Raw genomic sequence first — 18,500 nt, forward strand, 5'->3', positions numbered from 1 at the left:
TCGAATCACAAGCAATGTAAGACACAAATAACTACGATCTCTTAGTGTTGATATTTGCTTTCCCTTCAATATCAAATCTTAATTTTGACTAGAGTACTAACCACATTTACATAGGGATACTCGATTAGATTGCCAGATCGAATTATTAGAGTTTTTATTGAAATACGCTCTTGACCAAAACAAGTCGGACCAATAAAACTCAAGGTAGTACTCACACAAACACAACCTTAGTATCATAATCTAATGAACGTTTCAATCTTTCAAGATAATCCAGCAAGGGGAAGCTAGGTTTTCTTTAACTAAATAGGGGATCCATTCCTCAATATGAACAAAAGGGTAACCAACAAAATTTGGAGTAGAAATTTTCAAGAAAAAGAAATTATAACTAAGTAACCCTCTCATCTCAAGGTAACAAGTAAAAACTATATCCAGAATCAAAAGAATTTTAGTTCCTATCCAGTGCTAGAAATTATATAATCACCGACCTCAACTTCAAGTATCAAGGGCAGACCCTGACGAATTTCTATAACTCCTCAAAAAAACATTATCATCTCAGGTAGAGTTTCACGCAGTAGCAGCAGTCTCGCTGATACCACCTTGACGAACACCAACCCTACCGTTACTGTTCGGATCGACTCGCTGGTACCCATCACCACCACGGCCCTGTGGACCACGTCGGCCTGAAAAGTCACCACGGTTACCAAAATCGTTCCTTACATATCCCCGACCTCCACCAAAATTGCCGCCACGTCCCCTGAAGTCGTTCCTGAATCCTCCCCTTGCTGGAGGAAATCGCCCTCTCCCACCACCACCACCACCCACTGCAAGTTCATGAATTTCTAACCTTAATTACCAAGTTATGTTTTCTCATGTAATTTACTTTTTCAAAATAAGTTCATACTCCATATCTCCAAGACAATTAGACTTCCTCTCAAGTTCACTCTTGCTGAAAGCATATGCATTAGAGGAAAACCCGTTTTAAGATAAAAATCAACTTGAAGAGATAAAAGCATGAAAAAGATAGTGTCGGAACAAAATTACTCCTAAATCTGATTCGCTCTATAAAATAAATAACCTAACTACATATCATTTCCATTTTTATGTAAGCTCTCAATATTTCAGCGAAGTTTTGAAACTAAGAAAATCAAACATGCAGAGTTTCACTTGCCTCGAGTTGTCGTTTTCTTTTCCTCAATAAACACTTGTCGACCACTCATTATGATTGATGATGCCTACAAAATGAACAGGCAAATGTTATGTAGATTAAACAAGGCAGATAAAGAATTTTTCGCTTGTTGCTATTTGCTAACGTAATTCAAGCTTCCAGAAGTGCTTAAAGAAGGAAAGAGTTCGACCAACATAGAGGCACGTAACAAGTTAAAATTGACCTATGTCATGTAACATCCGTAAAATAAAAAAGGTGATCCTCACTTTCTATAATACAAAGCACACAATACACGTTTATAAAGAGTAAACCGTAAAAGATGATCCATGTATTACATAGCAATATATAGGGATAAAATCATGACAACAGTGACAAAGTCATCAGAAGCACATCATCTGAAATTAGCACTATAAAGCAACACTAGCAGTAAAAAGGTTGCCAAATTCCACCATCTACCACCACCCTTATAGCAAAGTAAATTACAAAATATAGCGCACATTTAGATCAATTTAATCAGTGTTATGCTCACCTTCAACTATTTCAAAATATAGCATCATCACTAGTCTCGATTTCTCTCCACTACCAAAACCACAAGAAAGTGACCAAATATTACCTAATGGTAAAGGGTTTCTTACCATTCGTTATTATGTACATTCTAGCTGGAATGAACCTCATCATCCAAGGGTAAAAAACAGAGAAAGTTACTGGAAGGTAACAAGATTGCATAAACAGATACGCAATAATACTAATGGCTTCAAACCGAGAACAGTTTCTTAGAATCACTCCAAGAGGCTTCACACCGAAGTTAAGGAATCAATTAAGAACTTCAAACTTATACATCTGATCTATTTTTTTTTCTACAGATTACATCCTTATTTATATATTAGAATATAACTACTTAGAACTATCCTACTCTACACATGTCATCCACTTGTGACATAACCACCCATAACTACCCTTGCTTACACTTGCCTCTTACACATAAAAGCAGATAACTGACCTTAAAAACCTGAAGTAAAACAAGATAACAGAGCTGCAGATAACTCATAATCTAACTAGCAAGGGGGAGCCTTGAAGATGTCCTCATCATAACTGCAAAGGCAAACACAGCTACGTGGGCTACCAGGAGATTGGTCATTAGATTTTATTACTGTATTTGGTTAGTCCCACTAATATAATGGTTGTATGCGCTCGTCAAAACAATACCACAATAAACAACAAATTCCCCAAGATTTTGGAATGGATACAGTATTGGAGAAACCATACCTCAACTGCGCTATTCATGGAACTCAGAAGCTCAAACTCGACAAAGCCAAAGCAGAAACCCGTTTGCTACACAGATGAGAGAACAAATGAAACTCTACAAACAGTGTGGCGGATGCTGTATTGAAATCAAATGGATCCATTAAAATAAAATAAAACCAAACCTTATTACTTCTGACTTGAACACCGCCAGGCTTAACCATTCCAAACTTCTTGAACTCTTCCTCTACTTGTGCAACTGATGCATTCAAAGGCAGATTCTTGATATAGATGGAGTGGCCTTCAACTGTGAGGAATACAAAGAACAAAGAAAGAGTTACAAGAGCATTCAATGGAAAGGATAATTAGAAAGAAAATGACCAGGATGGTAATAAGAGAAAAACGAAAAGGTTGTGTTACCTTCTTCAACAATACTTTCAGAAGTGTTTGTGTTGCTAGAAACTGCAGGTTCTTGCGCTGGAGCAGGTGCTGCAGGTTCAGATGGTTTAGGGGTAGATACCTGTTTCCCAATAGTAGCAGGTGCCACCTTCGCAGTGCTAGTAAGCACCTTCGTGGTGTTGACAGGAACATATACCGGACTAGAAACAGCATTCGCTTTCATAAGCTTCAGCTGTTAAACAAATATCACAACAGTAACTTTAACTGGGAAATTCCTTTCATAAATTTGAGAAAGATATCAATTATGAGAATGGAACTAACAATTGAAGCATAGGTCTTGGGAGCATCTTCTGCAACTATGGTATCAGTAGGCTCTGCTAACGGATGAGACTCATTTTCGATTGTCTGGACTGGAGCTTCCTCAACAACCTTTTCATCCACAACCACACTTTTCTCGTCTGCAGGAGGATCATATACTTCTTCCCCGTTACTAAGTTCCTCCTCCAAGATAACTGTTGTTGGTTCCGCCACAGGAACATTGGAGGGTTCTAACAAAAGAATGAAGTGTTAAATGTCATGGTTTATAATAAAGTATCAAAAAGGAGAAAGTGGAATGAAATTTACCAGGGGCTGGGGTCAAAGGAGCTGTTTCAATGTTCTCGCTTATTCCATTAACAGATACAGGAATAGGGTTGGCTTCCACAGATACATTTTCGTCGACATACCTAAAAACATCATTTAGGACAAAGTAACCTTTGTCTTGTGGCGCTAGAAAGAATGACTGTGTGAACCTCTTCCCCACATTGTCCTTCCCAGTAAGACATCCAGTCACTAATACAATGACTCCACCCTTGTGAGATTCCTGAGCATCTGCAGTTTTTATCTCTGCTTTATAGTCATTGTAGGCTAGGGAACGTATCTTTTCGTCAATGGCCTGACACAGGGTTAATCATATTAGGCTATTTAGATGAAGTTTAGCACTATTTCAACTACCTACATGTATTTGAGAGAAATAGATAATTTAGGGTTCAGCACACTTACATTCATGGTTGTAACTGAAGTCATAACCCCATCAGGTCCTGGCCGACTTACAACACTTGAATCCTGATAGAACCTGAATACCAGTTCTGGAGACTGGTGTAGAATATGGTAGTATTGCTCCACAAAAGCATTACCGACCACTTGGGCACTAGGAGCAGGTGCACTAGGAGCAGGTGCAGGACTTGCAGTTGCCATCTCTGCACGATCCCATGTCAATGTGACATTAGTAGAAAAAGTACAACTACTGCTACTTAACTATAGAAGTTTAATACTAACTAGATGTTGCATCCATTCAACAATAAAACTAAACACCATTCAGCACGATACAACTCGATTCAGTGTTCATCTTAATATAGCAGTAAGGCAAAATTAAAATGACTTAATGTACACATATCCTCAATTGAACAAGTTATCCCAGCCCTGGAAGTTAATGTAGTACAAAGTTCAGGACCTCAGGTATAGCACCAACTAAAGAACAACAAAAGAGAAAACAATATTACATTAAGGGTAATCACCTATTCAGTATTTCCGCAATCTAGTTCAGGATTATGTAAACCAATTTACACAAAACCCAATTATGTTACTAAGATTTTTTACCAATATAAGATTCGAAGAAACAAGAACCAAGCAGAGTATGATTTAAGCGATTAAACTCGACCATGTTACTAAGTTTAAACCAATGAAAGATTTGGTAAAAGCGGGGACTAGGAAGAGTATATAAATGCAGAAACCCCAATTCCAGATCTAGTAGGACTGATTTTCATGACAGAAGTAAAATGAAATAGCTTGTAATAGAAAACCCAAATCATAAATCTCCATAATAGGCTGCCCAGAAAGGTAAACCAATAACAATAGCAAAATAAAATCCACTTCGAAAGTATCAATAACATCGTAAAACCCTAGAAATTCCAAAACGGAAGAATAATGTGCGAAAATCAGAGCAAAATCACACAAAATCAACACATATCATATGAAACCCTAGATCAAGATTGAAAAACTGAAAAATATTAACACATATATTATTCACATTCTAATGAACATATTAGAAGAAATCAAGAAAAACAATCAAATCACATCAAATAACCACACAACTAATGATTGTATACAACAAATATAACCATTAAAAGTTTGAAATGATATACAAACAACAGCTAACAAATAAGAATCAAGAGATCAACTAAGCTAAGCTAAACATCACTATAGTTTTCCTGAATATATAATCATCAAAACCCTAAACAAGTAAAAGGGAATCCAAAAATCAACTGAAAACTAAATCATTTGTTACTAAACAAACTAACAATAAGAATCAAAAATCATATAATGAACAGAAACATAAGGATCAAGAGAAAAGAGAACTTACCCACCTCTTTTAGAAGATTTGAAAGTCTTCGTAGAGTGAGATGGAGACAGAGATTTAGAGAGAGAAAGTAAGAAGAAGAAGAAGAAGAAGAAGAAGACGAAGAGTTAACACACGATGATGGAGAGGTATGCGGTAAAATGGGGGGCTACTGAAACTTGAGATCTTAAATAGCGACCCATAGAAAAGAAGAAGGTATCACTTTTACTTTTGGAGGGTTATTAGGTCATTTAATCAACGCATTAGTGATATCGGACGGATAGTTATTGTCGTTAGTAAGTGATGAGAAAAATCCAACGGTTGAGAGTAGTTTGAATAATAATTTTAGGAAGCACAATTAGTATGTAAAAGGGTTAGCTCTAACTTGGCCCCCAATTTTTAACCGAAGTGAAATTTGATCTCCATTTATGGTCCGCTATCAATTTAGCTCCCAAGATAATGATTATGTTAGTCAAATTTAACAGTCAATACCCCTTGTTTTCTGAAGGTTTCCTTATGTGTCCTTACTCTTTCTTAGTCGCCAGGTCAATTTGTAGGCTTCTTGACTGGTCAAAACTGACTAATATTTGTGTCAACACGAGTCACATCACTCCTTAGCAGAACGACGGGATGCTAAGGAGTGGAAGATCTAGTTAAACTTCTCAACCTGTCAAGGCTAGTTGTAAACAAAAGTCCATATTATCAGTGAGGCATAGATTCGTTAAAAATGAGGTCACGCATATCTCCGATAGAGTAGAAGGCAATGCTCTGCTCATCAATTTCTAATTCCTTAAGGATTTACTGAAGCGCAGAGCATCTGTGTTTAACGGGATTAGTCCCCGAAAAGGGTAAAAACGACTATCGATCCTCTTCCTAATTCTTTTGGCTTACTTCTGACTCAGAAGAAGTATTCTTTTGAGCTTTTTTAGAAGTGTGACTTACTTGATTGTAAACCCATAGCTACTCACATTCCTTTTGGTAAAAGGCTTTCAAACCAGGATGACGAGCTTTTATCTGATCCAACATTTTGTCTACAGTACTTTGCAATGATCAGGCTTGACATTACGTTTGGTGTGAATTATGTAGCACATTTTATGCATGCTCCTAGAGAGCCTCATTTGCAATTGGTCAAGTGTATCCTAAGGTATCTAAAGGGCTCTCTTGGTTCTAGTGTTCAGATTTTCCCTGGTGATATAACTTCACCAACTGCCTATAGTGATTCCGATTAGGTTGAATAGCCAGATTCTACACGTTTTACTTTAGGCTATGTAGTGTTTCTTGGTGATACTTTCGTGGCTTGGTCCTCAAAGAAGCAACCTATAGTTGCTCGATCAAGTACTGAAGCCGAGTACAAGGCTTTGGCATGAGCTGAAGGAGATGCCCTTCGACCAAGATTGCAATGCGACCAATTTGTCGGTTAGGACAATTGATGAACAAGATCATGAAGTCCGATTTATTTAGGGGTCGTAGTGTTTAGCTAGAAACCAACTACGATCGTCGAATTACGAAGTAATTCGCGGCTAACTTCGATTGGATCCTACAACGGGTTACACATAAGAATGGTTGTTTAATCGGATGATATGACTAGTGGGAGTGAGATATATAATAATGGGAGTGTCCCATAAATATATCTCATAGGCCTAAAACAAGTTTAGGCAAAGATAGCAAAAAGGCCCGAAAAAGGGGTTTTGGGCCTAGAGCCAAAAAGAGACTTTTTTGGCTCGCATGGGGCAGATTTTTGGAGGGTCGGTTTCTCTAATAAGGAACATAAAATCTGCCAATTTTGGCTGGGTTTGGACGCCACCTCCTCAAGGAATTGAGAAAATATCAACTAGTTGCTATTTTCGGCAATTTCCTTAATCTTATTCTAAATGGTCTTTTAGGAAACCAAATTAGAGGTGGACTCTTACTAGAGTTCTATATAAAGACTCTTAGGGCAGAGAATAAGGTGTGAAATCTCTCATATAGCTTTCTTACTCTACCACATCAAGTTGAGAGGAGAAAGTGAGCTAATTCCCAAAAGCTATCAACTAGTCAAGAAGAAGTGCTCTTCGTATCAAACTACCATTGGGGTTCTAGCTGACCTTCAAGGTGGGAGATTAAGGAGTCCATTCGATGTCCCAAGTAGAGGAGAAACAATTGGAGCTCTTGGTCTTCTAAAGTGATTGGAATATTCGAGGGAAAACTAGCGATTAAGGTAATCTTCTAGTTTTACTTAATTACTTAGTTAATTATTAGTTTATGCATGTGATCCTGGGAGACTAATGTTTGACGTGAGATGTCTGAGATTTCGCTATAAACATTAGTAGGGACTAAAACCCAACAGTGGCTTCAAAGCCTCTTGCAAATAACTAATTTTTGCTAAGTTTCAGACTAATCCATGTTTGATTAGCTTGATGATGAGTCATGAAAATGCCTCATCGGAATCTCTTAATTTGGGCTAATTATTCTATTTAGAGCAGTTACTCTGATGAATTGTGTGTTTCTCTTTCCCTGGTGTCTTCTAAAGAATTGAGCATGAAAAATGAATAAAAACGGGAGAAAGACATACAAAAGGGTATTTTGGTCATTTGAAGATTCTGGTATTTTGGTCAATGTTGATACTTTGATGAAACTTAGAGTCCAAGACGAACCCAACGGCGAAAACGAGAGTCGAATCGGAGTCCGGATGAGAAAGATATGCTAAGTCAATGAGTAAAGTCTACAAAGGTTGACTAGATGACACGTGGCGGAGTTGGTTCGGGCTTTATTCGGGCATACAAGGTTGTACGCAGGGATATCCAGTAGCCAACACTTCCATGCATCCTGAAGCATTACATCACAGTGTAGCCTAGTGTTTCCATAAGATCCAAGGGTTTGGAGCCTTTACAGCCACATCATCTCATTTGGTTCTTGGATGCAACTTCTTAAACTATTCCACGATGCGTGGAATCTTTCTCATGGACAGCTAAGAGCATCTCCAATGCAAGACTCAAGAAAAACTCTAAAAATCCTATGTGTCAAGTGTGAAAAATGGATCTCTAAATGGTCTCTTTCCTATTTGGCCATTTAGAGACACTCTATTTCAAAACCCTCTCCAATGCAACACTCAAGAGAAACTCTAAAAACCTATATTTTAGTTTAAAACGAATTGATCTGCTTATGTGGAACTTAGAGAAACTCAAGAGTGTCCTCTTAAGGATCTCTAAAATGAATCTTGGCACATCACATAGATCATTATCTGGATTTGAAAGATTATAAAGAAGGAAGATTGAAGAGAGTTTGATTGAAGGAAATAAGATAGAAGATTCTGTTCTCTTTCTCTCTTACTCTTCTCTTATCTCCTCACTAACCAAAAAGAGAAATAATATCTTTTACAGTAGAGAAGGAAGGTTTAAGAGGAACCGGGATTGGGTAATCACATGACAACCCATTGCGTATTTCTTTCTCTCATCTCTACTCACCATTACAGGAGAGAGAGATTGAGGAGATCTTGTTATAACGAAAAGAGGGGAAGATTGGGCTGAGATGATAGGAGCTGGATAAAATCAAATAAATGAGGATAATGGAGAGGATTTGCATATTTCAGAGACAGGGAAAGCAAGGATTCGTTTTTCAAGTAGAGTTATTATAAAAAGGAGAATAACAGAGAACATTTTATGTCATCTTTGGACAGAACAGAGACATCTTATCTTTTATCTTCTCTTTGGAGGAGCCTCAATGATTCAACATTTATAGAGAGAGAGAGAGAGAGAGAGAGAGAGAGAGAGAGAGAGAGTGGAGTAGAACAGAGGTTTTAGAACAGTTTTCTTTTACTTCTTTTTTCTTTTCTGTTTTTGAGAGTGTATTAAAAACAGAGAGAGAGAGAGATTGGTGCTGTTGTTTAGAGAAAAACAGAGAAAGATTAAGAGTGAGCTTCTTCTATTTTCTTATTTGAGAGTAATTATGTAGAGAGAGAGAGAGAGAGAGAGATAAAGAGAGAGGAGGTTAAAGAGAGACTTGTAAAGAGAGACAAATTTCTATATATTTTCTTTTTTCTCTTCTTTGTTAAAAGAACATATTTTGGTGAAAAGAGAGATAGAGAGAACAAGACTTCTTAAATCTTTTTGTGAGAGAGAGATTAAAGAAAATGGTTCTTTGAGTTTTCTTTTTGTCCTTGTGAGAGGGACTCTCATCAACATTAATCGACCTTCTTCATCTACATTAATGTTCATCACCATTATCATGGAAGCTTAATATTGGGTGATATCTCTCTTGTCTTTTACTCTTGATTCTTATATTGAAACTCCTTGTAATGAATTTGATAACTATGAGTACCTAAATATCTCAATCTAGGATTTTTGATGAAATTTTAACATATGATGTTGATGTTCTTTTCATGTCTATTATTTTAATGTGCTTTAATCGTAGTAATATTAAATTCTAGGTTTTGATATACGAAGATTGCTTCACTAACGATGCTTTTGATTTGATGGTTCATGTTTAGATTAAATTCTTTAATGAATCATGCTTATAGATTGATAGTTAGTAGTTGCGACTTTAATATTTCGATACTTTGAATTTAGACTTTAGGGTTATTTGGTTTCAATTCGACTATTTTCAGAGGTTTGGTATGATTGGTTACCAAAACTTGAATGATAAGAAAAGATCAACATGTTTAGTTCATCACTAATATTTGTTAAAACAGATTCTAAAATCCCAGGTCTTCTCCCCCATTTGAGTTCATCTCCGTTATTCATTTCAGTATTCAATTTTTTATTTTTTTTATCACCAAAACCCAATTTTGAAGAAAGCCGTGTTAGCTTTAGGTTAGAATAGGTTTCACTTAGTCTCCGTGGATCGACCCCGATCTTACCGGGATATTACTACTTGACACCCGTATACTTGCGGGTGGTGACCTTTTAGGGTAACCTTTTAGGCCCATCACTTGATAGTTATGTTTAAAAGTGTTTTAAATATCCAATTTGAATGTGATTCAATGGTTTTCAAATTGATAATCTAAGATTGATGATTGAAAGTGTTTCAAAAGAATCAATTTTGATTAATTTTGGTATTGAAAAGTGTTTTCAAAACTTTAGTTTTCATTGATTTTGATTAGATGAGAATCAAGAAATTTGGTTTTTTTAGTAGTTTCTAAAAATTGGAATCATCTCAAAAACAAAGAAATTGGATTTTAGAAGTTCCCTTAAAAAGATCAAAGTTGTGATTTGAAGACTTCAAGAGTTTTTGGAAATCAAATTTGAACGCTTTTGGAAGTTTCTAAAAGTTGGACTTTGATGCTTGAGATGGAAAAGAGAAAAAATAAAAAATTTGAAAGTTTCAAAAATTGGGTTGCATGCATGCGGGATGTTGTTGGCCAGACGCGTCTCGGCCAGAGCAGTCGCGTCCGCGACTGCTAGGGGCACGTCTAGGGCGCGCCCCAGGCAACTCGAATGCGTCCGAGATGCATGCAGCTCGAGCAGACGCGTCTAACACGCGTCTGGGGGCTCGGAAGGTCCGAGCACGTCTCGGATGTGATCCGAGACGTGAGGAAGCTTCCTCCAGAAGCATGTGGATGCGTCTCGGGAGCTCTGGGCATCTCGGACAATGTCCGAGATGGCCCAGCAGCTGCGACCAAGGCCAGACGCATCTAGGATGCGTCTGGGACGGCCTAGGAGTCTTAGACCTGAACCGAGACGCATCCTAGAGCCCGACCTTAGACCAGACGCGTCTGGGCCTAGGCCGACGTCCTGGCCTAGTGGCAAGACGTGTCCTATGCCTAGGCCGAGAGCTAAGATGCGTCTAGACCGGGCCTAGACGCACCTAGTCTCGGCCAGACCGTGCTAGGCACAGCCCGAGCACTTGGCCTTGTGCCATATGGTGCATGGGCCGGACCTATGCACATCCTAGGACTCTTTGACCCGGACCAACTTGTTGGGCCTTGACCAAGAAGTGTCCTGGGCCTTTCTAAGCTTGACCTAGGTCCACGAGCCGAAATTTTACGGGTCTTGACCCGAGTGGGAGTTTTTTCGACAAAAGTCAAAATTTTCTCCCGATTTCACCCAAAATTTGCCAAAATTGTTCTCGGCCATTCGAAAGCCCAAAATGGATTTTTTTCTTAAAATTGATTTGTGAAATCATCAAAAATCAAATCAATTTTTTCCGAAATTGACCCGGGCCTTCAAAAGCCCAAAACGGAATTTTTCTTAAAGATGATTTTAATAATCATAAAAGACAAAACCGATACGCACCATTAGTCAAATTCTTCGAATTTAGACTTAAGGTCCGTAATGTGACATTTGATGTCGAGAAAAGTATTTCCCGGATTACCATTCATATATAATTCTTAGCCTTTAAATATTATATGAATGCATGTGATGTGAATGCAGGAAACTAGTATGGTCATAGAAATTGTTTCTTTTAATTCTTGTTTTAAGCACGGATGGGTGCAAGTTTTTAATTAATTTTAATTTCAAGTTTATACGATCTGGGAATCGTTAGAGTCTTGTAATTAGAGTTTAGGGTCTATGAGTCCATTGAAGAAGCTCGAGGATGAGATCCAAAGGCGAGTGGGAGAAATCAATGGAGGTTCAAAGATGGCGATCTAAGGCGAACCAAAGATGAAACAAGGAGAAACTAAAGGAGTTTAGATCTTCTAGGTTAGGGGCCAAACCAGGAACACGTGCCAGACTAGCGTAAAAGTCCCCAAAAATAATTTTGAGTGTAGTGCCTATCCAGATTAAGACACTCGTTGTGCCCTTGTTCTTGATGGTGGGTCGGCCTTCGCAGAGTACCGTCTCTACCTCGGGACAATGCGGGTAGGCCTATTGCAGAGGCCTACATGTCTAAATGGTTCCACTCAACCAGATCAACAAAAGAGTTTTGGATACGGGTAAAAGGATAGATTATTCATTCATTAATGAAATCTATCAACCAAGAGTCATAAGGGTATGATCAGTGAAGTAGTTTGCTCACCTGGAACCACGGAGTCGAGGGTTGGGCCCTAGTCCGCTTTACTCCGAAGAACTGGGATCTTGGAATCATGTTATTCAATCAGGGACGGTTTTATATTGAATAATATGGGAAAACTGAATTTTTCCAAAAACGATAATGAGTTTAAAACTTTGCAATTCTTTTACGTAGAATTAAGATGACACAAGGAAACGAGTTCAACATTGAATCACACCTAAGGGAGGTGCTGATCAACTTCCTAGAATGGAAGAATGAATCCGAGAATAGTTCTCAGATTCAAAAGGAAAGCGTACCAGAATACCCAAACCCAATGTTGACTCATACCAGAGAAGGTCAAAAGCCTTTTGCAAGCAATCATAGAACATTCTCTCTAGAAGAGTAATGGATGATGGCATGACCATTAAGACAAACTGAGGAAGAAGTTCCTACAGAAGTCATAAATGGAGAGGTACGAGAACTCTAAGGCAATCTAAAAGTCATCAGAATTCATCCATCACCCAATTCAATGTCAATTGAACAAAGATAGATAAGACCTTAGATGAGTCACTCAGATTGTTATGAACAACTGAGCAGAACATATGGGAACATCGAATCTAAGAAAGAGTTCTTAAGATTCGGTGAAAGGAATCTAAGAAGAAGTTCTTGAGATTCAAAAGGGGCAAAGGGTCAGTCAAGTGAGACAAACATTTGACCAAAGAAAAGGCGATTAGTTGCCAAGTTCATGATTAAGAATGTTGCTCACTACTGCGAATATTTCCAAACAATGGCTAGACCATTTAATAGGAAACTACTCTTAGCACCTGGAGGACAAAAGGAATGGAATTATGAATTCCGGTTCCAATATCCTTGTTAACAAACTTAAACAAGTACCATAGAGTTCCTTCATCAGGTATTTAATACCAGATAAGCGGCTCAGTGGGAGCTTAAGGGATTACATACTTGACTGAAAGAAGTAAAGATCCAAGACGGGGCAGAAGCAGTATTGCTAAGGATGCTGAAAGGGATCGAAGTCTTCTTTTAGACACTGATCTAGCTTAGAACTTAATAATAATTATTTTGTTCTTCTAGAAACATCTGATGTTTTAAACCAGTGGTAAATTAACTAAAGGTTAACATTGATAATGGCTAAAATCAAGAGATACAAGCTCGTTAAGTTTAGTATTGTCAATTGACAAAGTCACCCTTTTTAAAAGGCATAGAGACTAGTAATCTATTAGGACTCATACGTGGTTATGCAGACTTATAAGTTTACTTGCTGATGAGGCATGAAAATGTCGCATCTGAATCTCTTATCTTGGGTTAGTTAGTCCATTTCGAGCCGTTACTCTCATGAATTGTTTGTTTCTCTTACGCAGGTGCATTCTAAGGAGTTGAACGCGAAAAATAGAGAAAACCCGGATAAAAGACGCATGAAGGGCAGTTTGGTCATTTTTTGACTCTGGTAATTCTGACCAATATTGATACTCTGAATGAAAATTAGACTTCAAGGCGAACACAGCGGCGAAAACGGTTGTCCAATCGGACTTCGGGTGAGAAAATTATAGCTAGTCAAAGTTTTGGTCAAAGGCGATGGACTAAAGTCAATGAAAGAGCTCCGGAGACACATGGCAAGGATACAACGCAAGAAATGGACGGCAGTAAGCGAGAAAGGTATGCTTTGGGGAATAACAAGAGGGCGCCGAGGATTTTCTTTGAAATATGACTCGGTACTTCGAGCGATAAACTTCAGCACTCCTCCGCGCATATCTGATGAACTCGGTACCTCGCACGCGGATTTGACGGCTCTCACTCTATCGGTGCAGTTTAATAAAGTAGGCCTTGTTACACTAATTAATCCGCGAAATGACAGCAAGCATCACACGGTTGGCTGATCCTTCCCTTTATTTTCTCTTTTGCTGGTTTGGAAACAAACCACCACGTCAAAACCAGCCTGGCATCTATTCATTATTTCTGATGTCTCTTTCCCCCTTTCTCTCTCATCTCTAACTTATAGTAATATACAGTAGATAGAGAAACCGAGAAGAGAGAAATGGGAAGAGATATTCAAATTAATTTGGCTAAGATTCTTAGGTTTCTTTTCTTATTCTCTAACACTCAACATGAAAGGAAAGAAGCTGAGCTAATTATAAAGAGTAAAGGCCTTAGTGGTGGTTGATGAAGATTTGAAGAAATCAGGAACCAAGAAAGATTGGAAAGAGATGGAGAAATCAGAGAGGATTTGGATATTGTTTCTATCATCATGATCATTCCAATAGTAACTAATGAAGGAAATGATATTTTCTGAGAGAGAGAGATAAATGAGGCAGAATTTAAAGATTTAGTTGATTGATGAAGATCGGGTTAAATAAAGAAGGAAGATTTTAAATCTAAAGAGAGATTAATAAGAAAAAAACAGAGAGCTTTATTTGATTTTTTTCTTCATAACTTTTGTATCTTTGTGAGAGAGAGAAGAAGGTCTGTAAAGAGAAAAACAGAGAGATCTATAGAGAGAAAGAGATTGAACAGTGAGACAGAGAAAGATGTTCTTTATTTGTTTGAATTAAAATTCGAAGAAGATTGTTATTTGGTTTGGTTCTTGTGAGAGGAATCATCATCATTATCATAATTTTCTCTATCAATGTTCATCACCTCCATTCTTTGGTTATATCCCTCTTCCCTTTCTTTTGCTCTAATGTTTGCAACAAAACTCTTTTTAGATGAATTTGATGATTATATGTAGTTATCTCTTACTAGGGTTTATGATGAACTCTTAACATAATTTTGATGAAATCTTTTTCATGTTCGAATATCTTGAAATGCTTTAATTATTAAATTAAAGAATTCTTAGTTTTGATGTAAGGAGCTTTCTTCAGTAGCTATGCTTTCCGTTTGATGATTCATGTTTAGATGGTCTTCTTTAATGAATCATGCTTATAAATTGATAGCTAATAGTTGTGACTTTGATACATCAATGATTTGGATTTAGACTTAGGAATATTCGGTATTAATTCGACTATTTTCCGGAGATTGGTATGATAGGTTACCAATGCTTGAGTGATATGAGAGATATGCATGATTAGGTCTTCATTAGAAAGTGTTAAGATGGATTCTAAAATCCTAGGTTTCTCCCCCATTTGAGTTTATTTTCATTATTTACTTTAGTATTTTATTCTTTTATCACCAAAACCAATTTTCAAAAGAAATTGTGTTAGTTCTAAGGTTAGAATAGGTTTGACTAGTCTCTGCGGATCGACCCTGCTCTGACCGGGTTTTTACTACTTGACCACCGTGCACTTGCGGTATAGACCTTTTAGGGTAACCTTTTAGGTCCATCACTTGCAGAAGCTAACGAGAGAAACTTCAATACGTACTCTGACAACTTCGTGAAGTATGGAAACGTACAAATAATAAAGTATAAGTCGGAATGTTTGAAATGTTCAAAAAAAGTACACACCGAAGTAAAGAATCACCTTGACAAGAAGAAATTTGAGTCAAGAATTTGATAACCATCAAAGGAGTTGAGTAACAGTTTCCCAACTCTGCTCCATGGAACACATCCGACGAATGGTGGTTTCAGTGGGAGTAGTCGAACACTCGATCAATGATGAGTTTAAGCCAGTCTTTCGAATATTTTGGGATATATTCTAGAACCGATTGTTTTCGCACTTAACCTACTCCGTCTAAAGCTAAATCTGTGTAAAAGTGTTTTACGAGGATACAAAAATTAGCTAAAAGGCTGACGCAATTTCTTTAGAAGAAATTTGGGCTTTTTCCACAAACGATCAAGAGAACAAAGTGTTTGTTGCTCATGATAATATTCTTCCAGTAATTAGCGTAACAAGGTACTAACTATTAGAAGAATAAGTGGGAGAAAAGTACAAGTCGAATTAATTCGACCATGAAAAAAGTCATGAGGGGTCATGAGGAACAATCATGCAAATTGTACAGGCCGATTAAGTTCGACCAAGAGCAACAAAACTGTTAAAAGACAATTAACTGCGGTTCCACACAAAAGGTAAAAGATAGAATCTAAAACCTACCGCACAAAAGCGAATATGATTCGCAGGAGAACTCTCAAGTAGTTGAAAGTGTCTCAAACGGAAAATCTCAAGTAGTTGAGAATATTCCAAATTGTTGTTCAAAAGCCCTTAAGGTCAACAGTAATCTCAAATACTCAGAAGATTAAATTCTTTCTGAAGAGATAGAAGACCTGCGCAGAGACGGAAACTGACTCTAGTTTTTGGCATCAAGCAGAAACAATATGGAATCCATATCTCATCAAGACATGTAGCTTGATAATTTAAGTCAACGGAAGACCTAAATTAGTTATCCATAGTAGAAAACTGAGAAGGATGGAAACATTCGTGTTTCCCAAAACAAGACAAAACGAATGAGATTCTTCTAGTCCAGTTATGTCCATAAGCATGCTTCGGGAATCCGTCAACGGATTGAAGCACGCAAGAGTTGGATTATTCGATTCATAGAGCCAATCAAAGTATTTTGATTCCTAAGGAATGAATAAAATCTTGAATCACGAGTTTCAAGAAGGTAAGTGGGAGTAACAAACTTTCCAGGTCTTCGTCTAGTTATACTCATGTGCCTTATTACGAGGAGATGTCTGAAGACACTCTCCAAGCATTTTTAGAGTATCAGACTAGGTTCAATCGAGATGTAGCAGAGATCACGGAATGGATTCTCAATATTGTTAATAAAATTGAGTCGGAGCCTATCATCGACGAGGAAGGGGTTTGCGCACCCCAAACTCAGGAGGAGACTATGAATGATGGTGAGCGTAATACACCTAACTCTAGTCTTAAGTTAAATGTCGAAGAAGCTCCTGATAGACCTTTTGAGATGGAATTGACCGATGACCCTTGTTGCTCACTCCCTCGACCATTGTCATCTCACCATGATCAAACTACATTAGATTGTAATGTTCAGGATGATAGCTCTATGAGCAAGTTTGGGGATCACACGTTATTGAACTTTCCAATTTTTAGCACTTGTGATTACTTGGATGAGGTATGTAGAAGTGAAGGTGTTGCAACCAACTTTGAGGCTCCCGATGCCTTTAAGGATGTCGATAACATAGTAGTTGAAGAGATAGCGGATAGCTTGTTGGATTATTTACCTAAGGAAATTATGGACCTTGACTTGGTCCCCGAGCCTATTGCCTTACCCTTAGAGTCTAGTTCTGACCTTCCACATGATCTCAGACTCGGTTGTTGACCCCTTTTGGGACACTTCGGACGTCTTCCCTAACATGTCTAGGGACTTAGTGGATGTTTTATCCTCTAAGCTTGAGTTTGACTTCTTGCCTTCGACTGACCTCCTCTCATTTCACTTATATGTCGATCCTTTTGACGACTTCTTAGTCGTCGGCCCTAGCATTTATGCTAACTTAGTGGACCATGCATCCACTAAGTTTGAGGATGGCTTCTTTTCGCTTTTCATCTCACTTGCACGTTATAGCTTGTATATATTTGTGAGACGATTACCATGTGTATATAGTTTTCTTTGGGTTGACCCCCAAATCTTCCGTCTTTTGCTATATGATCGTTAGCCGATTAAGATGGGTCTTGATGTTTGTGGGTAGCATCTCTGGAAACCCTCCACGAGACATAACTCGTGCTCTTGTGTGACAACAAGAGAATCAAACGCTAATTGCATAGCTCAATGCAATCGTGTATGCCCGCGTTAGTGGTACATTTGTATATGGTCATGTCTTTTATCTTTATTCTCATTATGTTTTGGATATTTTAGAAGTATTTCTTATATGTTTTACTTCTAAGGCGTGGTTTGTTCCAAGTTTGGGGATGGCACGAGCTTGGCATCAACTTGGAACCTCTTAATTTATACATTAGTCTTGGTAGTATCATCTTTTATCTCCTTCGGTTATGGTAATATCTCTCCGCTCTTCTCTTTAAATTGAGGTGCCTCTTTATCTTTTGGTGAGTGTATGCTTAGAACATTGAGGACAATGTTAGTTTTAAGTTTGGGGATGCGGGATATGACCATAACCAATGCATGACCATGGGTTTCAAAGACAAAAGGGTTCAAATTAGCCAAAATTTGAAATTTTTTTAACATTTTGAGTAGATTTGCATGCGATTGTAGTGATAGTTTCAAGGATGTTGATGCATAAGTGTCGAGTTTATGAGTTTTGTGATTGCTAATGGTCTTTGCATGAAAGTCGAGTCTTTGAGTGTTTGTGTTATACTATGGGAGTAACATCTTAGTGAAGAAGAAACATCTATAAGAGACCTAGAGTAGTCATTAGTGGAGACTTAACCCATGTGAGAGCTCAAAGCCTAAATTGCCCTTCGAGTGTACTCTTCCGCGCTAACTCCGAGTAGAATGAAGAGCTACTCAACCTCGTAACTTATAAAAGAGCTCATTTGATCTCGT

General features: G+C 37.9%; 1 protein-coding gene across 2 annotated transcripts; it reads right to left on the minus strand.

Moving 5' to 3' along the window:
* Positions 1–289: 289 nt before the first annotated feature.
* LOC147543394 (nuclear transport factor 2-like) lies at positions 290–5,440 on the minus strand. Of its 2 annotated transcripts, none has more exons than XM_086632539.1 (9): positions 5,212–5,440; positions 3,848–4,044; positions 3,431–3,740; positions 3,128–3,354; positions 2,828–3,038; positions 2,593–2,714; positions 2,432–2,497; positions 1,169–1,232; positions 290–821 (listed from the first exon to the last, which is right to left on the minus strand). In XM_086632539.1, the coding sequence occupies exons 2-9, from the start codon at positions 4,040–4,042 to the stop codon at positions 565–567; spliced, it is 1,452 nt and encodes a 483-aa protein (XP_086488665.1). In that variant the 5' UTR covers positions 4,043–4,044; positions 5,212–5,440; the 3' UTR covers positions 290–564. The 2 variants fall into 2 exon arrangements, with proteins under 2 accessions (XP_086488665.1, XP_086488664.1); XM_086632538.1 differs by having other exon boundaries at positions 5,208–5,432.
* Positions 5,441–18,500: the final 13,060 nt, after the last annotated feature.

This window comes from Eschscholzia californica, unplaced genomic scaffold (genome assembly GCF_041429995.1).
Source record: "Eschscholzia californica isolate CP2 unplaced genomic scaffold, dmEscCali1.0.p SCAF_4, whole genome shotgun sequence".
NCBI lineage: Eukaryota > Viridiplantae > Streptophyta > Magnoliopsida > Ranunculales > Papaveraceae > Eschscholzia > Eschscholzia californica.

Coding starts and splice junctions, on each gene's coding strand:
- LOC147543394 (XM_086632539.1), bottom strand. CDS start 4,042: ATGGCAACTGCAAGTCCTGCACCTGCTCCTAGTGCACCTGCTCCTAGT. Junction 3,741..3,847: donor CTTCAGTTACAACCATGAAT/GTAAGTGTGCTG, acceptor ACCCTGTGTCAG/GCCATTGACGAAAAGATACG. Junction 3,039..3,127: donor CCAAGACCTATGCTTCAATT/GTTAGTTCCATT, acceptor TTTGTTTAACAG/CTGAAGCTTATGAAAGCGAA.